The sequence below is a fragment of the Condylura cristata genome, unplaced genomic scaffold (genome assembly GCF_000260355.1).
Source record: "Condylura cristata isolate star-nosed mole 26May11 unplaced genomic scaffold, ConCri1.0 scaffold00040, whole genome shotgun sequence".
In the NCBI taxonomy this organism is placed as follows: domain Eukaryota; kingdom Metazoa; phylum Chordata; class Mammalia; order Eulipotyphla; family Talpidae; genus Condylura; species Condylura cristata.
In genome coordinates this window covers 7,031,112-7,045,137 of record NW_004567141.1, presented here as the reverse complement: position 1 = coordinate 7,045,137, position 14,026 = coordinate 7,031,112, and the positions used below count along the sequence as shown (strand labels likewise).

General features: G+C 50.0%; 1 protein-coding gene across 1 annotated transcript; it reads right to left on the bottom strand.

Annotated features, from left to right (window-relative positions):
• On the bottom strand, positions 1 to 12,345 carry LOC101623225 (BOLA class I histocompatibility antigen, alpha chain BL3-7-like). The gene is made up of 7 exons (XM_012733230.1): positions 12,083 to 12,345; positions 7,716 to 7,823; positions 4,729 to 4,989; positions 3,378 to 3,653; positions 1,518 to 1,793; positions 1,303 to 1,407; positions 1 to 1,010 (listed from the first exon to the last, which is right to left on the bottom strand). Exons 2-7 carry the CDS (start codon positions 7,762 to 7,764, stop codon positions 790 to 792), a joined length of 1,188 nt encoding a protein of 395 aa, XP_012588684.1. The 5' UTR covers positions 7,765 to 7,823; positions 12,083 to 12,345; the 3' UTR covers positions 1 to 789.
• Positions 12,346 to 14,026: the final 1,681 nt, after the last annotated feature.

Sequence of the window (14,026 nt, the reverse complement as noted above, 5' to 3'; positions counted from 1 at the left end):
CCATAATCCCGTGCATTTCCCACCCCCCACCCCACGGCTCTTCTTTAACTGCACGGAGCCTCCATTTCCATGTTGGAGAAATGGAGTGAGAATATCATTGCAAACTCGAGTGCTTGAAAGCTCAAGTAGGATTGATACTTTAACATAAAAGCAATGACAAACTGTCAGGTGTGAAACAGATCTGAGGCATCATTACTGCCTGTTCCTTACCCCAGACAGGAAACCGTTACATTTTGAAAGGACTTCCAGAAGAAGCAAGCAACCTTAGTGGTATAGAGCACTCATTGGGGCTGATGAGGGCTAGCATTGGGGCAGGATTCCCTCTCCATGGCTGGATTGTTAGGGCAATTTCCCAGAGAGACAGATGGCACTCAAGAGGTTGGGGGAGAGAGAGATTACTTGTCACGCCGACAGACTCAGTGGGATTGGTCCCAAAAGGCTGAGCCCTGAATTACAAGGGTAGTAAGGTTTTATACAGTTTACACAAGGAAACTTGTCATTTTATTTATCATTGCATAAGCATTATCGGAAAGGGGGTCAAGGTAGCCATGGCTACCCCTGTGCACAGGGAATGCCATGCACACAGCAACTGTTCCACACCAGCAAGCAGCAAAATCAAAGCAGCTGATGCCCCCAGCAGCAGGCCTAAAAAAGATGCAAAATCTAAGTAGACTTGGGAAACTTTCTGCTTCAGTATGGCAACTGCTGGCCACTGACTTGGCCTCTGTCTGCTACAGAGCGGAGTATCCTCTCCTCTTGCTGGGTTTTGGGAATTATGGGTCCTCCACCTCAGAGAGGAAGGTGGGTGGTGAACCAGGCAAATCCAAGCAGTGCTCCCCTCCAGGGCTGTAGGGGGGCGTGAGGCCCAGGCATGTACCTGTCCCACTGCCCTGCCTCCACCTGGGGTTCCAGGCATCTCTGTAACGCTTGGGCATTCCTGGTGCTTCCTCTCTCTGGGTCTGCCATTCCACAGTCACTGGGAGCCTGCTCATAAGATTCTTGATTCCTGGCTGAGGGACAAAGAACAGGAAACAGGAGACAGGTGGGTGGTGGCCAGAGGTGAAGCTCTGGGTCCTCCCTCCCTTTCCCTTTTCCCTTGGGCCCTTCCCCAGGTCAGGCCTAGTGGTCTCCTTTGACTGGGGAATCCACCAGGTACTCAAAGGTGCAGAATGAGGGCCGGGCTTCACTGTAGCTGCTGCTTCCCATGAGGGGATTTTCAGCTGAGGGTGTGGGGCGGCAGGGCTCAGAGCATCCTCCCTGTGGGGGTAGACTTGAGAGGGCCCCTGTTTCTCCCCTGCCTACCTTGAAGGCGCCGCTTGGTAAAGATCACAGTTCCAACCACCAGCAGGACAGTGGCCAGGCTGGTGATGATAGTGATGGCAGTGAGTCCAGGAGCAGAGGGCGGTTCTGAGGAAAGCAGAGCAAATGGGGCAACCTTAGACCACTGGGTGTCCGGGAACCTCAGGGCTTTTTGTTGACCCCACCCTTGGCCCCCACAGCCAAGCCCACCTCCTTACCCCAGGCCACACTGAGCGTGTGGTTCAGGCCAGAGTGCTGTACGCGGCAGCTGTATGAGGCCTCTTCCCCCTCTGGCACCCACACAGCTGACCAAGTCTGGTAGGTGCCATCCCCGCTGGGGCGCGTCTCCACATTCTCTGTCTCCGGGGCCGGCTCCTCCTCACCCAGCCACCAGCTCAGCGAGATGCCCCGAGGGTAGAAGCCCAGGGCCCAGCACCTCAGCAGGGAGCGCCTGTCTTGGGTGGGATGCCTTGTCACCCGCACCGTGGGGGGCTCTGCAGGGCGGCAGAGGGAGGAAGATGGGTGAATAGCTGCTCTCTGCCTTCTCTCTGCTCCCTTCTCCCTACACCCATGGGTTTTTCTCAGACTTTCATTCTTCCCTTGTGACTCCCTAAGCACATTAGGTGCCAAACAAACAGCTGTTAAATGAAGGCAAGAGAGAACTGTCACCGTGGTGTGGGATTGGCTGTGGAGTGGGGTGAGCTCTGGCTTGAAGCCCTGCCTGACTCTTGTCTACAGCCCTAGTCTCTTAGGGCTTAATGGGGTGCATCAATCTGTCTCTCAGAGTTGTTCTGAAGGACAGAGTCCAGGCATGACGGCTTAGTGCATGTGGCTACTCCATGGCCCAAGGGGGACCCAGGCATTTGGTCAGAAGTTAAGGTGGGTATGTGTGGGTGTTTCTGGGTGCTACTGACATTTGAATGAGTAGATCTGGTAAAGCATGAGGCTCTCTTTATGGGGTGGGCCTCAAGAAAACAGCTGGGGATCTGAAAAGGACTGAAAGACCGAGTAAGAGGGACTCCTCCTCCTGACTGTGTGCTGGCTATCAGTCTTCTTGTTGTCAGACTCAAAGTGCACACTGGCTCTACTGGGACTCAGACTCGTCAGCTGCAGATCCTAGAACTTCAACACACACACACACCCCACCTTTTGGTTCTGGTGAAAGGTGTAGAATGGCCCCTGGTGCTGAATGAGAGCTCAATGCTCAATTAACGCAGCACTTGGGGAGAAGGACTGTTGTTATCACCCATGTTGTACTCGTGAGGAAACTAAAGCACAGAGTGGACAAGTTACTTCCCCGAGGTCATGCAGCCAGCTAGTCCTAGATCCTGGGTGTGGATCTGGAGATGGCTCTAGGGCCTGAGCTCTGCGCAAGTGCACTCTGCTTTCATGATCGAGTCTTTCCCCTGATGCTATTTGTCCTGTCCCTCCTTTGAGCGCTGTTTTGCCCATTACTTCAGTTCATTTACTCCCATCACTCGGTTACCAGACACCCATGGTTTGCTGGGTGCTCTGACCCGGCTCACCTCCTGCTTCCTCCCTTCACTGCAGCTCAAGGGGCCTTGGCCCACACCACCCACCTTCCCTAGTCCATCCCAGCCCTCAAGTCTCCAGCCCTGCAGTCAGGACTAGTAGTAGTTCAGGGTGTGTCTGCAGCCTGGGAGCATGACAGACTGTGGGAGAAGGTAAGGGGTTTCAGTTTCCCTGGCAGGCCATAGTGGTCCTGAGTCTGCTTGGGGACACTAACCCTTAGGGTCTGGGATCCATTTCCAAGGATCAGAATGTTAAACAAAGGACTTCATGAAGCACCTGGTTTAAGCTGCTTATTCCATAGAGGAAATGAGTCCCAGTGTCTGTGGGTTTATGGGGGACATGGGAACTCCTCACTCAGCCTGGATTGGGAGACTGAGGTTTGGACTTTTACCCCAGTCTCAGGAGGAAACTACTGACTAGTTGGCTATCTTTGTGGGTGCCATGGGCTCATCTGAGTCAGGGGGACACAGTCTGTGCTCCTTAGGCTGAACGGAAGGCTCCCAGTGCCAGGAGCACGGCCTCTGATGTTGCCAGCTGGGCCTTACCTCTTCTCAGAAGGCTCTGGCTTCCCAGCTCCAGGTACCTGCGCAGGGAGACGAGGCAGAGGCTTTCCAGGTAGGCCTTGTCATATGCGGCATAGCAGGGTTCCATCTCCCACCAGCGCTTGGTCTGCAGGGCCACGGGCTGGGCTGAGATCCAGCTCAGGGTTTCTAGGTCCAGTGTCAGGTGGTCCTGCCCATCATAGCCAAACTGCCAGAAGCTGCTGGAGCTGCCGTCCTCCTGGATGTCGCAGCCAAACATGCGCTGAGAGCTGTGCAAGCCTGTCCATGGCAAGAAGGCTGTGGCTGCTGGGCTGCACCTGAGAGCTGGATGATGCCCCCCACCCTCGGGGCTCCAGAGGCAGGAGCAGAGTGTCAGCATTAAGAGAAATGCTCTCCAGGTAATTTCCATGAGCAGGACCTAGAACCTCTGAGCCTCTCCACCTTAGTTTCCATGTGTGGTAAAAAATATTTCAGTTCATCATACACATACTTATAAAGGAAACTTATTTCTTATAAAGGAAATTCATTTATTATTGTAATATGTCATGCTCAAATTGGCTGTTAAAATGTGAAATCTGGTGCTTCTGGCTGTTGCCACTGACGCTGTGGTTGGCCATGCTATCCTGGGTTCTTGGGCTGATGCAGGCCTTCCCAGTCTTGGTCTTTGATAGCTATTCCTCCCCCATTCCTCTGGGAACTGAGGCTTTTAGCCTGGTTGTGAGTATCTGGGTAAGAGCAGAGTGACTGAAGCTGTGCTCCCCACAGCACACCACTCAGAGTCAGCACCCTGTGAGTGGCTGTGAGACAAGAGGGCTGAGGCTCAGAGACATGCTCCCTGTCGCTGCTGACACTGGGGGTGGGCTGGGGGGGTGGGGGTGGGGTCCTCGGCCCTGTTCTCTCTCCTAGCCTGAGCTGAGCTTTAGTTCACTCTAGATCCTAGCCTGAGCTGTGCCTTAGTTCATGCTCGTCAGACCTCCGTCCCCTGCCTGGCAGAGAGCATCTGAGAACCTGGGGCTGGGTGTGATCTGATGCATTTAGGCAGGGTCAGGGAAAGAAGGGGCAAAGCCTCCGCCAGCTTGCTGAGGTCTAAACCCTGGCTGGCTATGGCGGGGCAGCCAGGGTAGGGAGGGAGGAGTCACGGGCCCTAGCGCCTGTGCATGCTTGCTGCTCTGATCCACGGGCTGGCTGCGGGAGCCCAACTGATTCTGAGGCCACTGCTTGGAGGCCACGTGCAGAAGCGTGCCTGGGCAGGTCTGCAGAGCAGCCCATAGCCTCTACTGGACAGCCTGGAGGCTCAGCTGATAGTGTAAGAAGGTGGGGGGCTTGGGGACCCGCAAGGACCTCTTCAACCCACCGTTGCTCTGGTTGTGTAAGCCCATCACGCTCCACATTTCCACCTGTTGCACCTTGGTCCAGGCTTTCTGCTTCTGGGTCTCTGTCTCCCAGTACTGAGTGTCCACAGGTGCCATCCACGGGGCCTGGGGCTTGGCCTTGCCCATTTGACTGTCATATTGGATAAAAGGCTGGTCATCCACGTAGCCCACAGCCAGAAACTGGGGGAGGCCTGGGCTTGGCTCTGACAGGAATAGGTAGTGGTAGTGGAGGGAGTGTTTACCTGCAGAAATACAAAATGGTTCAGGCTCACATGCACTACCAGGACCTGTGCTGGCGTGGTCATGTGGGTGGGGCTGGGGTAGAAACCCAGCCAGTGTTTGCTATCATCAAGAGCAAGGGCTATGAGTTTCCACGAGGAAAAATAATGCTACCCAAATAGTTTAAGTAAAGAACTTATCAGTCATTGAGGCAAAATTCATGCCTTAAGGCTTGTAGACTCTATGTAACCCTAGAGAGTGTCTCAGCTTCTCATTCAGGGCCTACTTACTCACACTTTATAATCATCTGTGGTATGGTTATGTGACTTTTCCTTTACAATTAAAGATATGATTAAAATAAGTTAGCTGTTGGGCCCTCCCTGGTGGCACAGTGGGTTAAAGCACAGCACTAAGAAGCTAAAACCACTTCCACATGAGTTTGATCCCTGCCAGAGGTGACCCACATGGCGTGGCAGACCTCTCCTGACCCGCCCGCTGCTCCCTCAGCAGTGTACTTTGATGATCCACCTGTTGTCCCCCTCTCTGTCTCTGGTGAATCCTCTGTCTCACCACCCCTGCACCTCTGGCCTGTAACCCAGTTCTGTACGCAAATAAATAAATAAATCTTAAAAAAAAAAAAAAGTTAGCTTCTTGGAAGCTTGACTCATGTGGAGCATCCTCAGAGGGGCCTGGACTTTCCTCTCAGCCTGGACTGTTGCTGCCCAGCCGACAGCACCTGACCCCACTCCGCTTCCTCCTGCTCCCGCACCAGACACTGCTGATGGAGCTCTTTGCTCTTTAAAACCAAATGCTGTTTCTAGGTTGTTCTCTACCAAGGATCCAAAAACACCAACTCATCAATTCAACTTGGTGCCTGTTAGCAGTCAGTCCTGACTCAGGCTATTGTAGCAAATGCTGTGTCTCTTAAAAACTCAGGCAAACTTTCTCAGAGATATCCTAGGTCTATCATTCCCTTAACTAACATAAATTTTTTTTTTCTTCAAGAATGCCTTTCTCACCAGACTTATTAGATATTTATCCCTCGGCACTCCCCTTCTCTGTTTTTTTTCTAGAGCACTAGCCCCAGAGCCTGCACTTCACTTGTTTTTCTTGTTAATGGTTTATCTCCCCCACTGTGGTATAAACTCCAAGAGCAGCGGTTCCTATGTGGGTTATTCTGGTTTCCTAGTTCCTAGCATATCTTCTGGAACACAGTAGGTGCTCAATGTTTGGCTATTCCAACGTGAACAGAGCAATCAGGGGCTTCTCCATGCTCACAAGACAGTTTCTGCTGGTTTTAGCCACACCACCCAGGCCTCTGCACTTGTTCCTGCTGTCCAGGCACTCTGTCCCTCTTTCCTCATGGTCAGTGTGTCCTCACCCCTCAGATTGATCCTTCAGGTGTCTCTCCTCCCAGGAAGCCCTCGTGGTCTCCCCAGAGGTGTCTCAACAGTGTCCTGTGCTCCCTGTGAAGTCTGTGGGCTCTGTAAGGGTGGGTAACATACTTTCTCCCATGGCCTCTCAGCCTGCACGGCACACAGTGGGCATTTACATTCTGCATTTACTGAACTGACAAAAAACAAGTGTAGGTATAGGATAATCACAGTAGACATTTTGGGAGTGGTCACTCCGTGTTCGGCACTGGTCTAACTGACATTATGAGACACCAAAGGGGTCTATGTAGTTGGTTCCATTTTACAGATGAGGACACAGAGGCCAGGGGAGGTCTGTATTGTACCCAAAGGCATGTACTAGAAAGAGGGGAGCCTGAATTCTCTCACCAAAGCCTCTACTTTTTCTCAACTGAGGAAAGAAAAACTCTTGTCTCATGGTCAAACAAACATCCTTATGGTAGGGAGAGGGGTTTGAGCCAAGGGCCCATGTTAAGTCTGGATACCTTAAGCCTCAAAGGAAATGACCAGTCTCTCTCTTGCAAGTACAGTTTCCTTGCAACCTCTGAGTTAAGACCAGTGTGGGATGCTCCTGGGCTGGCAGTTATGATGGGCCTGCTGGCTTTGAGGGCAACAGATGCTGTGTCCTCTTGTGGTGAGAGACTATCCCTGAATTGCCTCAGGTCATCCTCCCTGGTGTGAGCAGGGCTGCTGGACTCCTGGGTAGTCCAGGTGAAGGTGGGGGTTTGCTGTTCCATCTGCCTTCTCACAGGAAGCAGTGTAGCAGGCTGGATAATGTACCCCATCCCCCAGATCCCTGGAACCTGTGAGTGCTACCTTATATTATACCAGAGATTTTGCAGATGTGATTAATGGCGAATCCTGAAATGGGGAGATCATCTGGACTGCCTAGATAGGCAATCCATATAAATTTGTCCATATAAAAAGGGAACCAGGGGAAAGTTCACGATTGTCACAGGAGAAGGTGACATAGAGATGGAACAGAGAAAGATGGAGAAAGGCACATTGAGCCGAGGAACAAAAGGAATAGGGCAGGCAATGGGGGAAGGACAACTCAGACATATTCTCACGCTGGCTTTCCTGTTCTCAGGAGCAAGGCGGGCATAGGAAGAAGAGATGGAGTGGGGTGGGGTGTTAGCCGAGTGAGGTGCCAGTCGTCTGAAGATCAGACTCCAGCCCTGCAGGGTCATTCAGAGGCTCTGGATTCTGTGTCACCCACTCCGGCAAGGGCTTCCCACCCTGACAACCCACCATATTCCCAGACTGTGCCCTCCGGAGGTTGGAGCTCTTGGTCTCTGCCATCCTGCTCCTTCTCCATCAGGCAGGTTGGGTCTTACCTCCAGGCCAGGGCTTGTTGTCCAACTTCAGGTTGGCCAGTTCTGCCATCACCTCCTTTGCAAAGGAAGCTGGGTTGTCAGCCACCACAGGCAGCCCCCAGGGACTCTCTGCAAGGAATAAATGTAGGGGAAGTATGAGTTGCAAGGTGTAATTATTCTGTATATTCTTGTGTCTGCTAAGAGAATCTGCACTCAGCATATCAGAGAATGATATGGCTCACAGCCAACAGGCCAAGTTCTGGGCCTCAGGGCCAGGTGTGACTCTTGAGCTTTACACATAGCGATTTACTGCCTTTTGCTGTATTTCTGTGCGATGAGCCTCATGGGAAGGAGGCCAGGGCTGGATTGTCCCCACCTCTGTCAGAGGTTTTCTACCTGTCGCAGGTCCCCAGCAGCTTGGAAAATCTTGACATCCTGGACAGAATCGGTCTCCAGGGCGGGGACCTGGACATTGGCAGGCACTATGCTCCCAGGCTGTGCTCACGTGCTACAGGCAGAGGGCCCATGTCCTGCCTGGCCACATCCACTGCCTGAGCTGTGCAGCCCTGACCTCTCCTCTGTAATACTGTTCATCTGACTGACATCTGCGGCACATCTACTACGACCCAGGGACTGAGCCAGACCTGAGTGCATGGGGACAGAGGTGACGGGGACAGACATGGCTCCAAGGGGGCTCAGGTCCGGTAAGGAGAGGGATAAATGAACAATTAAGGGTCCAGTAAGGCAAGTGGGGGGTGACGAGTGTGGGACTGTTGCAGAGGCAACAGGTGCCAGAATACCCTGGGGCAGTGCTAGGGGACAGGGGCCTTTTGGCTGAAGCCTGGAGAAGACCTTGCTAACTGGATTATCTGGCAGTGGGTGGGTGAGGGAGGAACATTCTAGTCTGGGGAATCTTAGGGTGCTATCCCTGGACCATCCCAACTCCCCGTGAATCAAACACTGGGGGTAAGCACAGTTTTCTGTAGTTCTAGTCCTTTGGTGACTCAGAGGTAGTTTTACAGTTTGAGAACTACTGCTCCTGGCAAAAAGGACTAGTAAGTGTGATGATCCCTATGGTGAGTGTGATCAACCAAGGCCAAGGGCAGACTGCAATGGGAGATATGGGTCTGGGGAAGAAAGCAAGGGCTAGAACACCTGCCTGTGGCTTAGTCTCCCATCTGAAAGGGAGTTATGAGTGTTAACCTTGTTGATATTACAAAGTGCCTAGAACAGTGCCTGGTGTAAGGGCGTGCTGTGGGAGGTATATGTCACATCAGTTGAAGGAAGAGTCAGGTCAGTGCCTATTCTTGGGCTAGAGTTCAGGGGAAGGTCTGGGCCACAGGAATGGTGTGATGTGGTTGGTAGGGAGGAGACCCTGCTCTCTGGGATTACATGGGCTTACAGGAAGGGTGAGGCTGAGCAAGAAGAGCTTGTGGAGGCATCCAAGCTGGGGGCAGGGGGAAGGAGGAGGAGGAGGAAAGAAACAGAAGGGTAAGAGAAGTCTCAGGGGTCATCTTCCTTGAAGTCCCATAGGCGTGCTCCCTCAATGCCCACACAAACCCCTGAAAATCTTAGGGCCCTAAGAATGATACCAACTCTACTCTGCCCGTGCTCTATAAATGGAACAAAACCTGGCTGACAGCACATCTATGTACAACATGGTTTACTAAAATATTTTAGGCCCACTATTGAGACCTACTGGTCAGGAAAAGATTCCTTTCAAAATATTACTGCTCATTGAGACTGTACCTGGTCACTGAGGACTCCAATGGACACGTATTACACTATTATTTTCACAAGTGATAAAACATTTATTAAGGAATATTTCTGGTTTTCAATTAATGTATTTAACAAGTTTATTATGTAAGGCTATAGCTACCAGGGATGATTCCTTGGATGGAACTGGACAAAGTAAATTGAAAACTTCTGAAAAGGACTCACCATTTTAGATGCCATTAAGAAGATTCATGGTTCATGGTGGGGATGGTCAAAATATCAACTGAATAGGAATAGGAACTGGAAGATGTTGCTTCCAACCCTATAAATGACTTTGAGGGGTTAACAACTTCAATGGAGAAATTAACTGTAGAACCACAATCAGAAGTGGAGTCTAAGATGTGACTCAATCTCAAGATAAAACTTCAGTGCATGAGGAGTTGCTTCTTATGATGAGCATAGTGGCTTCTTGAGTAGAATCTACTCCTGGTGACTATTGTTAAAATAAGAATATTTAGAATATTCATAAACTTAGTTAATAAAGAGGTGGCAGGGTTTGAGAGGATGATACAATGTTGAAAGAAATCCTACCTCTACTGTGGGTAAAATACTACTCACAGAAATCTTTCTGTGAAAAGTAGAGTCAACCAATGCAGCTAACTTTTTGTTGTCTTATTTTAAAAAACTGCCACAGCCACCCCAGCCTTTAGCAACCACCATCTTGAGCCATCAGAAGCTACTCACAGAACACGAGACACTCCAGAGTAAAAGGTTATGACTTATGGAAGGTTCAGATGATAGTTTTTCTTTTTCCAGCAATATTTTTAAATTAAGGCAACTACATTTTTAAGCTATTGCGCATTTCATACATTATAGTGTAAACACAATTTTCACATGCACTGGGAGCCCAAAGAAGTTCTCTGGCTTGCTTTATTGTGCTATTTGCTTTATCACAGGGGTCTGGAACCAAGCCTGCAATACCGCTGATTGTGCAGTAACTGAATCTTCCTCCTAGGGTGGGCTGAGAGTTGGGACTCCTGCTGAGGCATTCATGTTATCTGTCCCCTGAAAGTCACTTTCTTATTCCCAACCTTCTGAAAGGAAAGTGGCTTCCAGAAACATTGTGAGTGGCCTTCTGGGAATAAGGCTGCCTCCTCACCTGCCTTCTCCTTTTGACACTTTGGTATACATTGGGTTGTCCTTCTATTTTTTTCCTTTCTATTGGGTTTGGCGTTCCACCTGTTTGGGCCAGTCCTGACCATTCCCAACACAAAGCTCCAGGGCCTGTGCACACACCATGACCATGCCTGCCACAGTGGATCTTCTTCTGCCCCTATATTATACAAGGGAGGTGGTACAAGAGGGGCAGAGGTACTTAGAATGGGTTCCATGGATTCCTAAGGCTGTGCAGACCTGGAAACCTGACTTTAGGAACCTCAACTCAAAGGGAAAATAGCAGCCTTTACTTTCACTAACCTCCATGGAATTTTAGCCTTTTCCTTATAAGGAAACTTCTTCCATCAAGAGTTCCTCAGCAGAATTGACAGGAATTTGGTTCTGGGTAGAAGGCACAGTGCACCTTCTGTCATATGACAAACATAGTAGACACCTGGAAATAACCTCTTCACTTCCCATATTTTGGGAGTTCTTAGTGTTTTTTTGGTTTTGTTTTTCATTCTCTTTTTATGTGGGGTGTAGTGGTTACTCTGGTTGCTATTTAATGCATTTTAATTAATCAGTTAACTTAGAAGCACATATATTACATATCACAAGTGTATATTTCTAGCTGAAATAATGTTAAAAGCTTTATAGAAAGGTTATTCGGTTTCCTTTGCAGTCCTAAACATTTCATTTTATGTATTAAATCCTGAGAAGAAGCCCTAGACAACAAGGTTAGAAACTCCGGCTGCAGATCTCAGTGCTGCCACCCAGCGCCCACTCTGGGCCCTATTTTAAATCTGAATAGTAAGGAGGATGCTCAGAGGGCCCAAATGGCTTCCAGGAAGTGAAGCACTTACTTATATAAATAGAGCCAGACTCGAAGGACACTAACTATTATTACTACTACTGTTATTATGTTAGGGCATCTATGTGGCCAGGGTGGACTAAATGCGCTGTGGGCACGATTCTGGGCACCTGATTGGGTTCTGCGCACCAGAATTGAAACTGGGAAAGAACGGAAATACCCGGCTAGATCAGCGAAATACCCGTTGCATTTCTTCATCCTCTAACTCCTTTTCAGAGGTGCCCTGGCAACCCAAGAAAGCCTCATCAAAAGGCCAAGGAGACCCACCGCGAAGGCGGGGATCTGAACGAGTTAACGGGAAGGGGACGCGCGGACCATCCTCAGATTCCTGCTCCCACGAGCTTCCCTAGGAAATTGGCGTCCGGTGGGTCGGTTGGCTAGCTCACAGTCAGCCGCGCTGCCACCGACCCCACCCACAGGGTCGCTTACTCCTATCTGGGCGGCAAACTCAGCTCGCCACCCCTCACCCTCCCTCTCGTCCCGGACAACCCTGGGTCAGTTCTCCAACTCAACTCACGGTCTTCCCCAAACCGCGAAGTGGCCCACGCACTCACCTCAGACTTTTACTTCGCGTACCCCACCCCACCTGCGCTGACCCGCGTTTGCAGTTGGGTCATCGGTTCCCTGCTTCGCGGTCACCATTCACCTGCTGCGCGCTCCGGCACCAGACCCCAAAGCAGAAGTAGCAGCAGCTGCCCGGGGCGCAAGCTCCCTGGGCTCGGCTGGCTCCGGGCCGCGGGTCTCGCGTGGTGCCCCAGGGCGCCAGTCCCTTGGAGGCAGTCTTCCGCTGTGCCGCCCGCGGCCTGGGACCAAAGTCAGCCCGATTCCACCGACGGACGCTTTCTCGCCTTGGTCAGAGGCGGGCAGGTGCCCTGAGTCGGCGGTGTAGCGCGGATGCAGCCTAGTCTGGGTTCAGAGCGCGACTCCGGCTCCGCCCCTCCCGGCTCTGGCCACGCCCACCCACGGTAATCGTAGTTTCTGGGTTTCCCTACAAAAACCTTTCTGTCTGCAGCATCTGTCATCAGATTCGAATACACCTGTGATTTCTATTGGGGATTCAGGTACAGTTTCTGCTAATCCTATTGAGATTTACCACGTTCAGTGAGCATGGGAACAAGGCTAAATTTCAGCCACACTAGTAAAACAAGTTATTTTTCCTATTCAAGTGCAGACCCTCTGAATTCTGACCAGGGAGTTCCACGTTCAGGACAACTGCTTTCAGCTGTGCAGTTTTCGATATTTGAAAATCGAAACATCAGAGGGGGACTTGGTGACCCTAACTGGGGTGGGTGCTGAGCGCCCCACACATTAGAGGGCGGGGTCGAGGATGGCTGAGGACCCGCCCGCCTTGTGAGGTCTTGGACCTCCTGGGCTTGACTTGCTCGCAGTGTCTTGTCAGACTCCTGAAGTGTGCAGCAGGATTCTAATGATCTGAGTTTGGAACATGACCTTTTTTGAGAGCTATATTGACAAAGAAACACATGGATGGGAAAATATAAACTTGCAAGGCAAGTCTGGTTAATCAAATAAAAATAAGGAGAAAACCTTGCAAAATTACTGTTCACATTATGATATTATTCTATTCACAAAGGCTGTGATGTATCTGAAGACATTAGTAATTTTTGCAGAAATCAAGGAGAAAATCACTTTTTCCAGGCACATGAGGGCATAACTTTGTTTTGGTTTGTTTCAAGGTCTCTGTTTTCCCAGGGCACTGCCGTTTTTTAAGAAAACTGAAAATCCTTCATTTTAGGATCCTCTTCAGAGCTGGGCAAACTATGACAGTTGACTGTGGGACCTGAGGAGCCTGGTCATACAGAAGCAGTCAGACCTCATTTTGCTTGCACTGTGCACTGAATCTTCCAGGAAGGCAGCTGCACTGTAGAGAAGCGAGGTGGCACCTCACTAAGAGGGGCTCACCTTCTGCAATGGTATCACCCCACCACCCATTCTACCTGTTCTTTTTGTAGGTCTTGTATTTACAGAAATTTTGCAGCATGTATTTGCAAATGACTGTCTATTCATATGTTGTCTATATAGTCAAATCAAACCTTTGCATCTTGAAACAAATGCTATTTATTATTTTTTGGTTTTTAATACTTTTTGTGACAAGCAGGACATTATATTGATATTAATTTTTAATTCTGTGGACATATAGATTAAATTATATTTCAATTCCTTTTAGGATAGGAAAAGATGTTACAAAATCTTTGTAATGAAGAGAACTATTCTGATGGGACTACACACACACACATACACACACACACATACACACAAACACACACAGGTAGACTCAGTCGTGGAGCAGGAAAAGAGTTTAAGCAGGTGGGGAGAGCCTTCTGGAGTTGGTGATGAATGACCTGAGTCTTGACAAAGAAGTCAAGGAAGACAAACTAGTAATGTTAACATGGACAACATAATTACATCCACAGAGTTCACTGGACAAGGATTTCTGCGGGTCAGGACTTCGATAGGTTTCTGTAGTATATGCTACCCTCTTCCAAGAGAACTCAGGAAACTGGGATTCTCAGGGGACCTCATCTGATTGTCAAAATCCTTACTGAAGTAAGAAAGGACCGCTCAAAAGCTG

What these genes read in the sequence shown, in the direction of transcription:
- LOC101623225 (XM_012733230.1), bottom strand. Translation starts at nt 7,764, where the DNA reads ATGGCAGAACTGGCCAACCTGAAGTTGGACAACAAGCCCTGGCCTGGA. An exon ending in CCAGAGCCTTCTGAGAAGAG is followed by an intron (nt 1,794 to 3,377) that starts GTAAGGCCCAGC and finishes GCCGCCCTGCAG; the next exon opens with AGCCCCCCACGGTGCGGGTG. An exon ending in CACGCTCAGTGTGGCCTGGG is followed by an intron (nt 1,408 to 1,517) that starts GTAAGGAGGTGG and finishes TGCTTTCCTCAG; the next exon opens with AACCGCCCTCTGCTCCTGGA.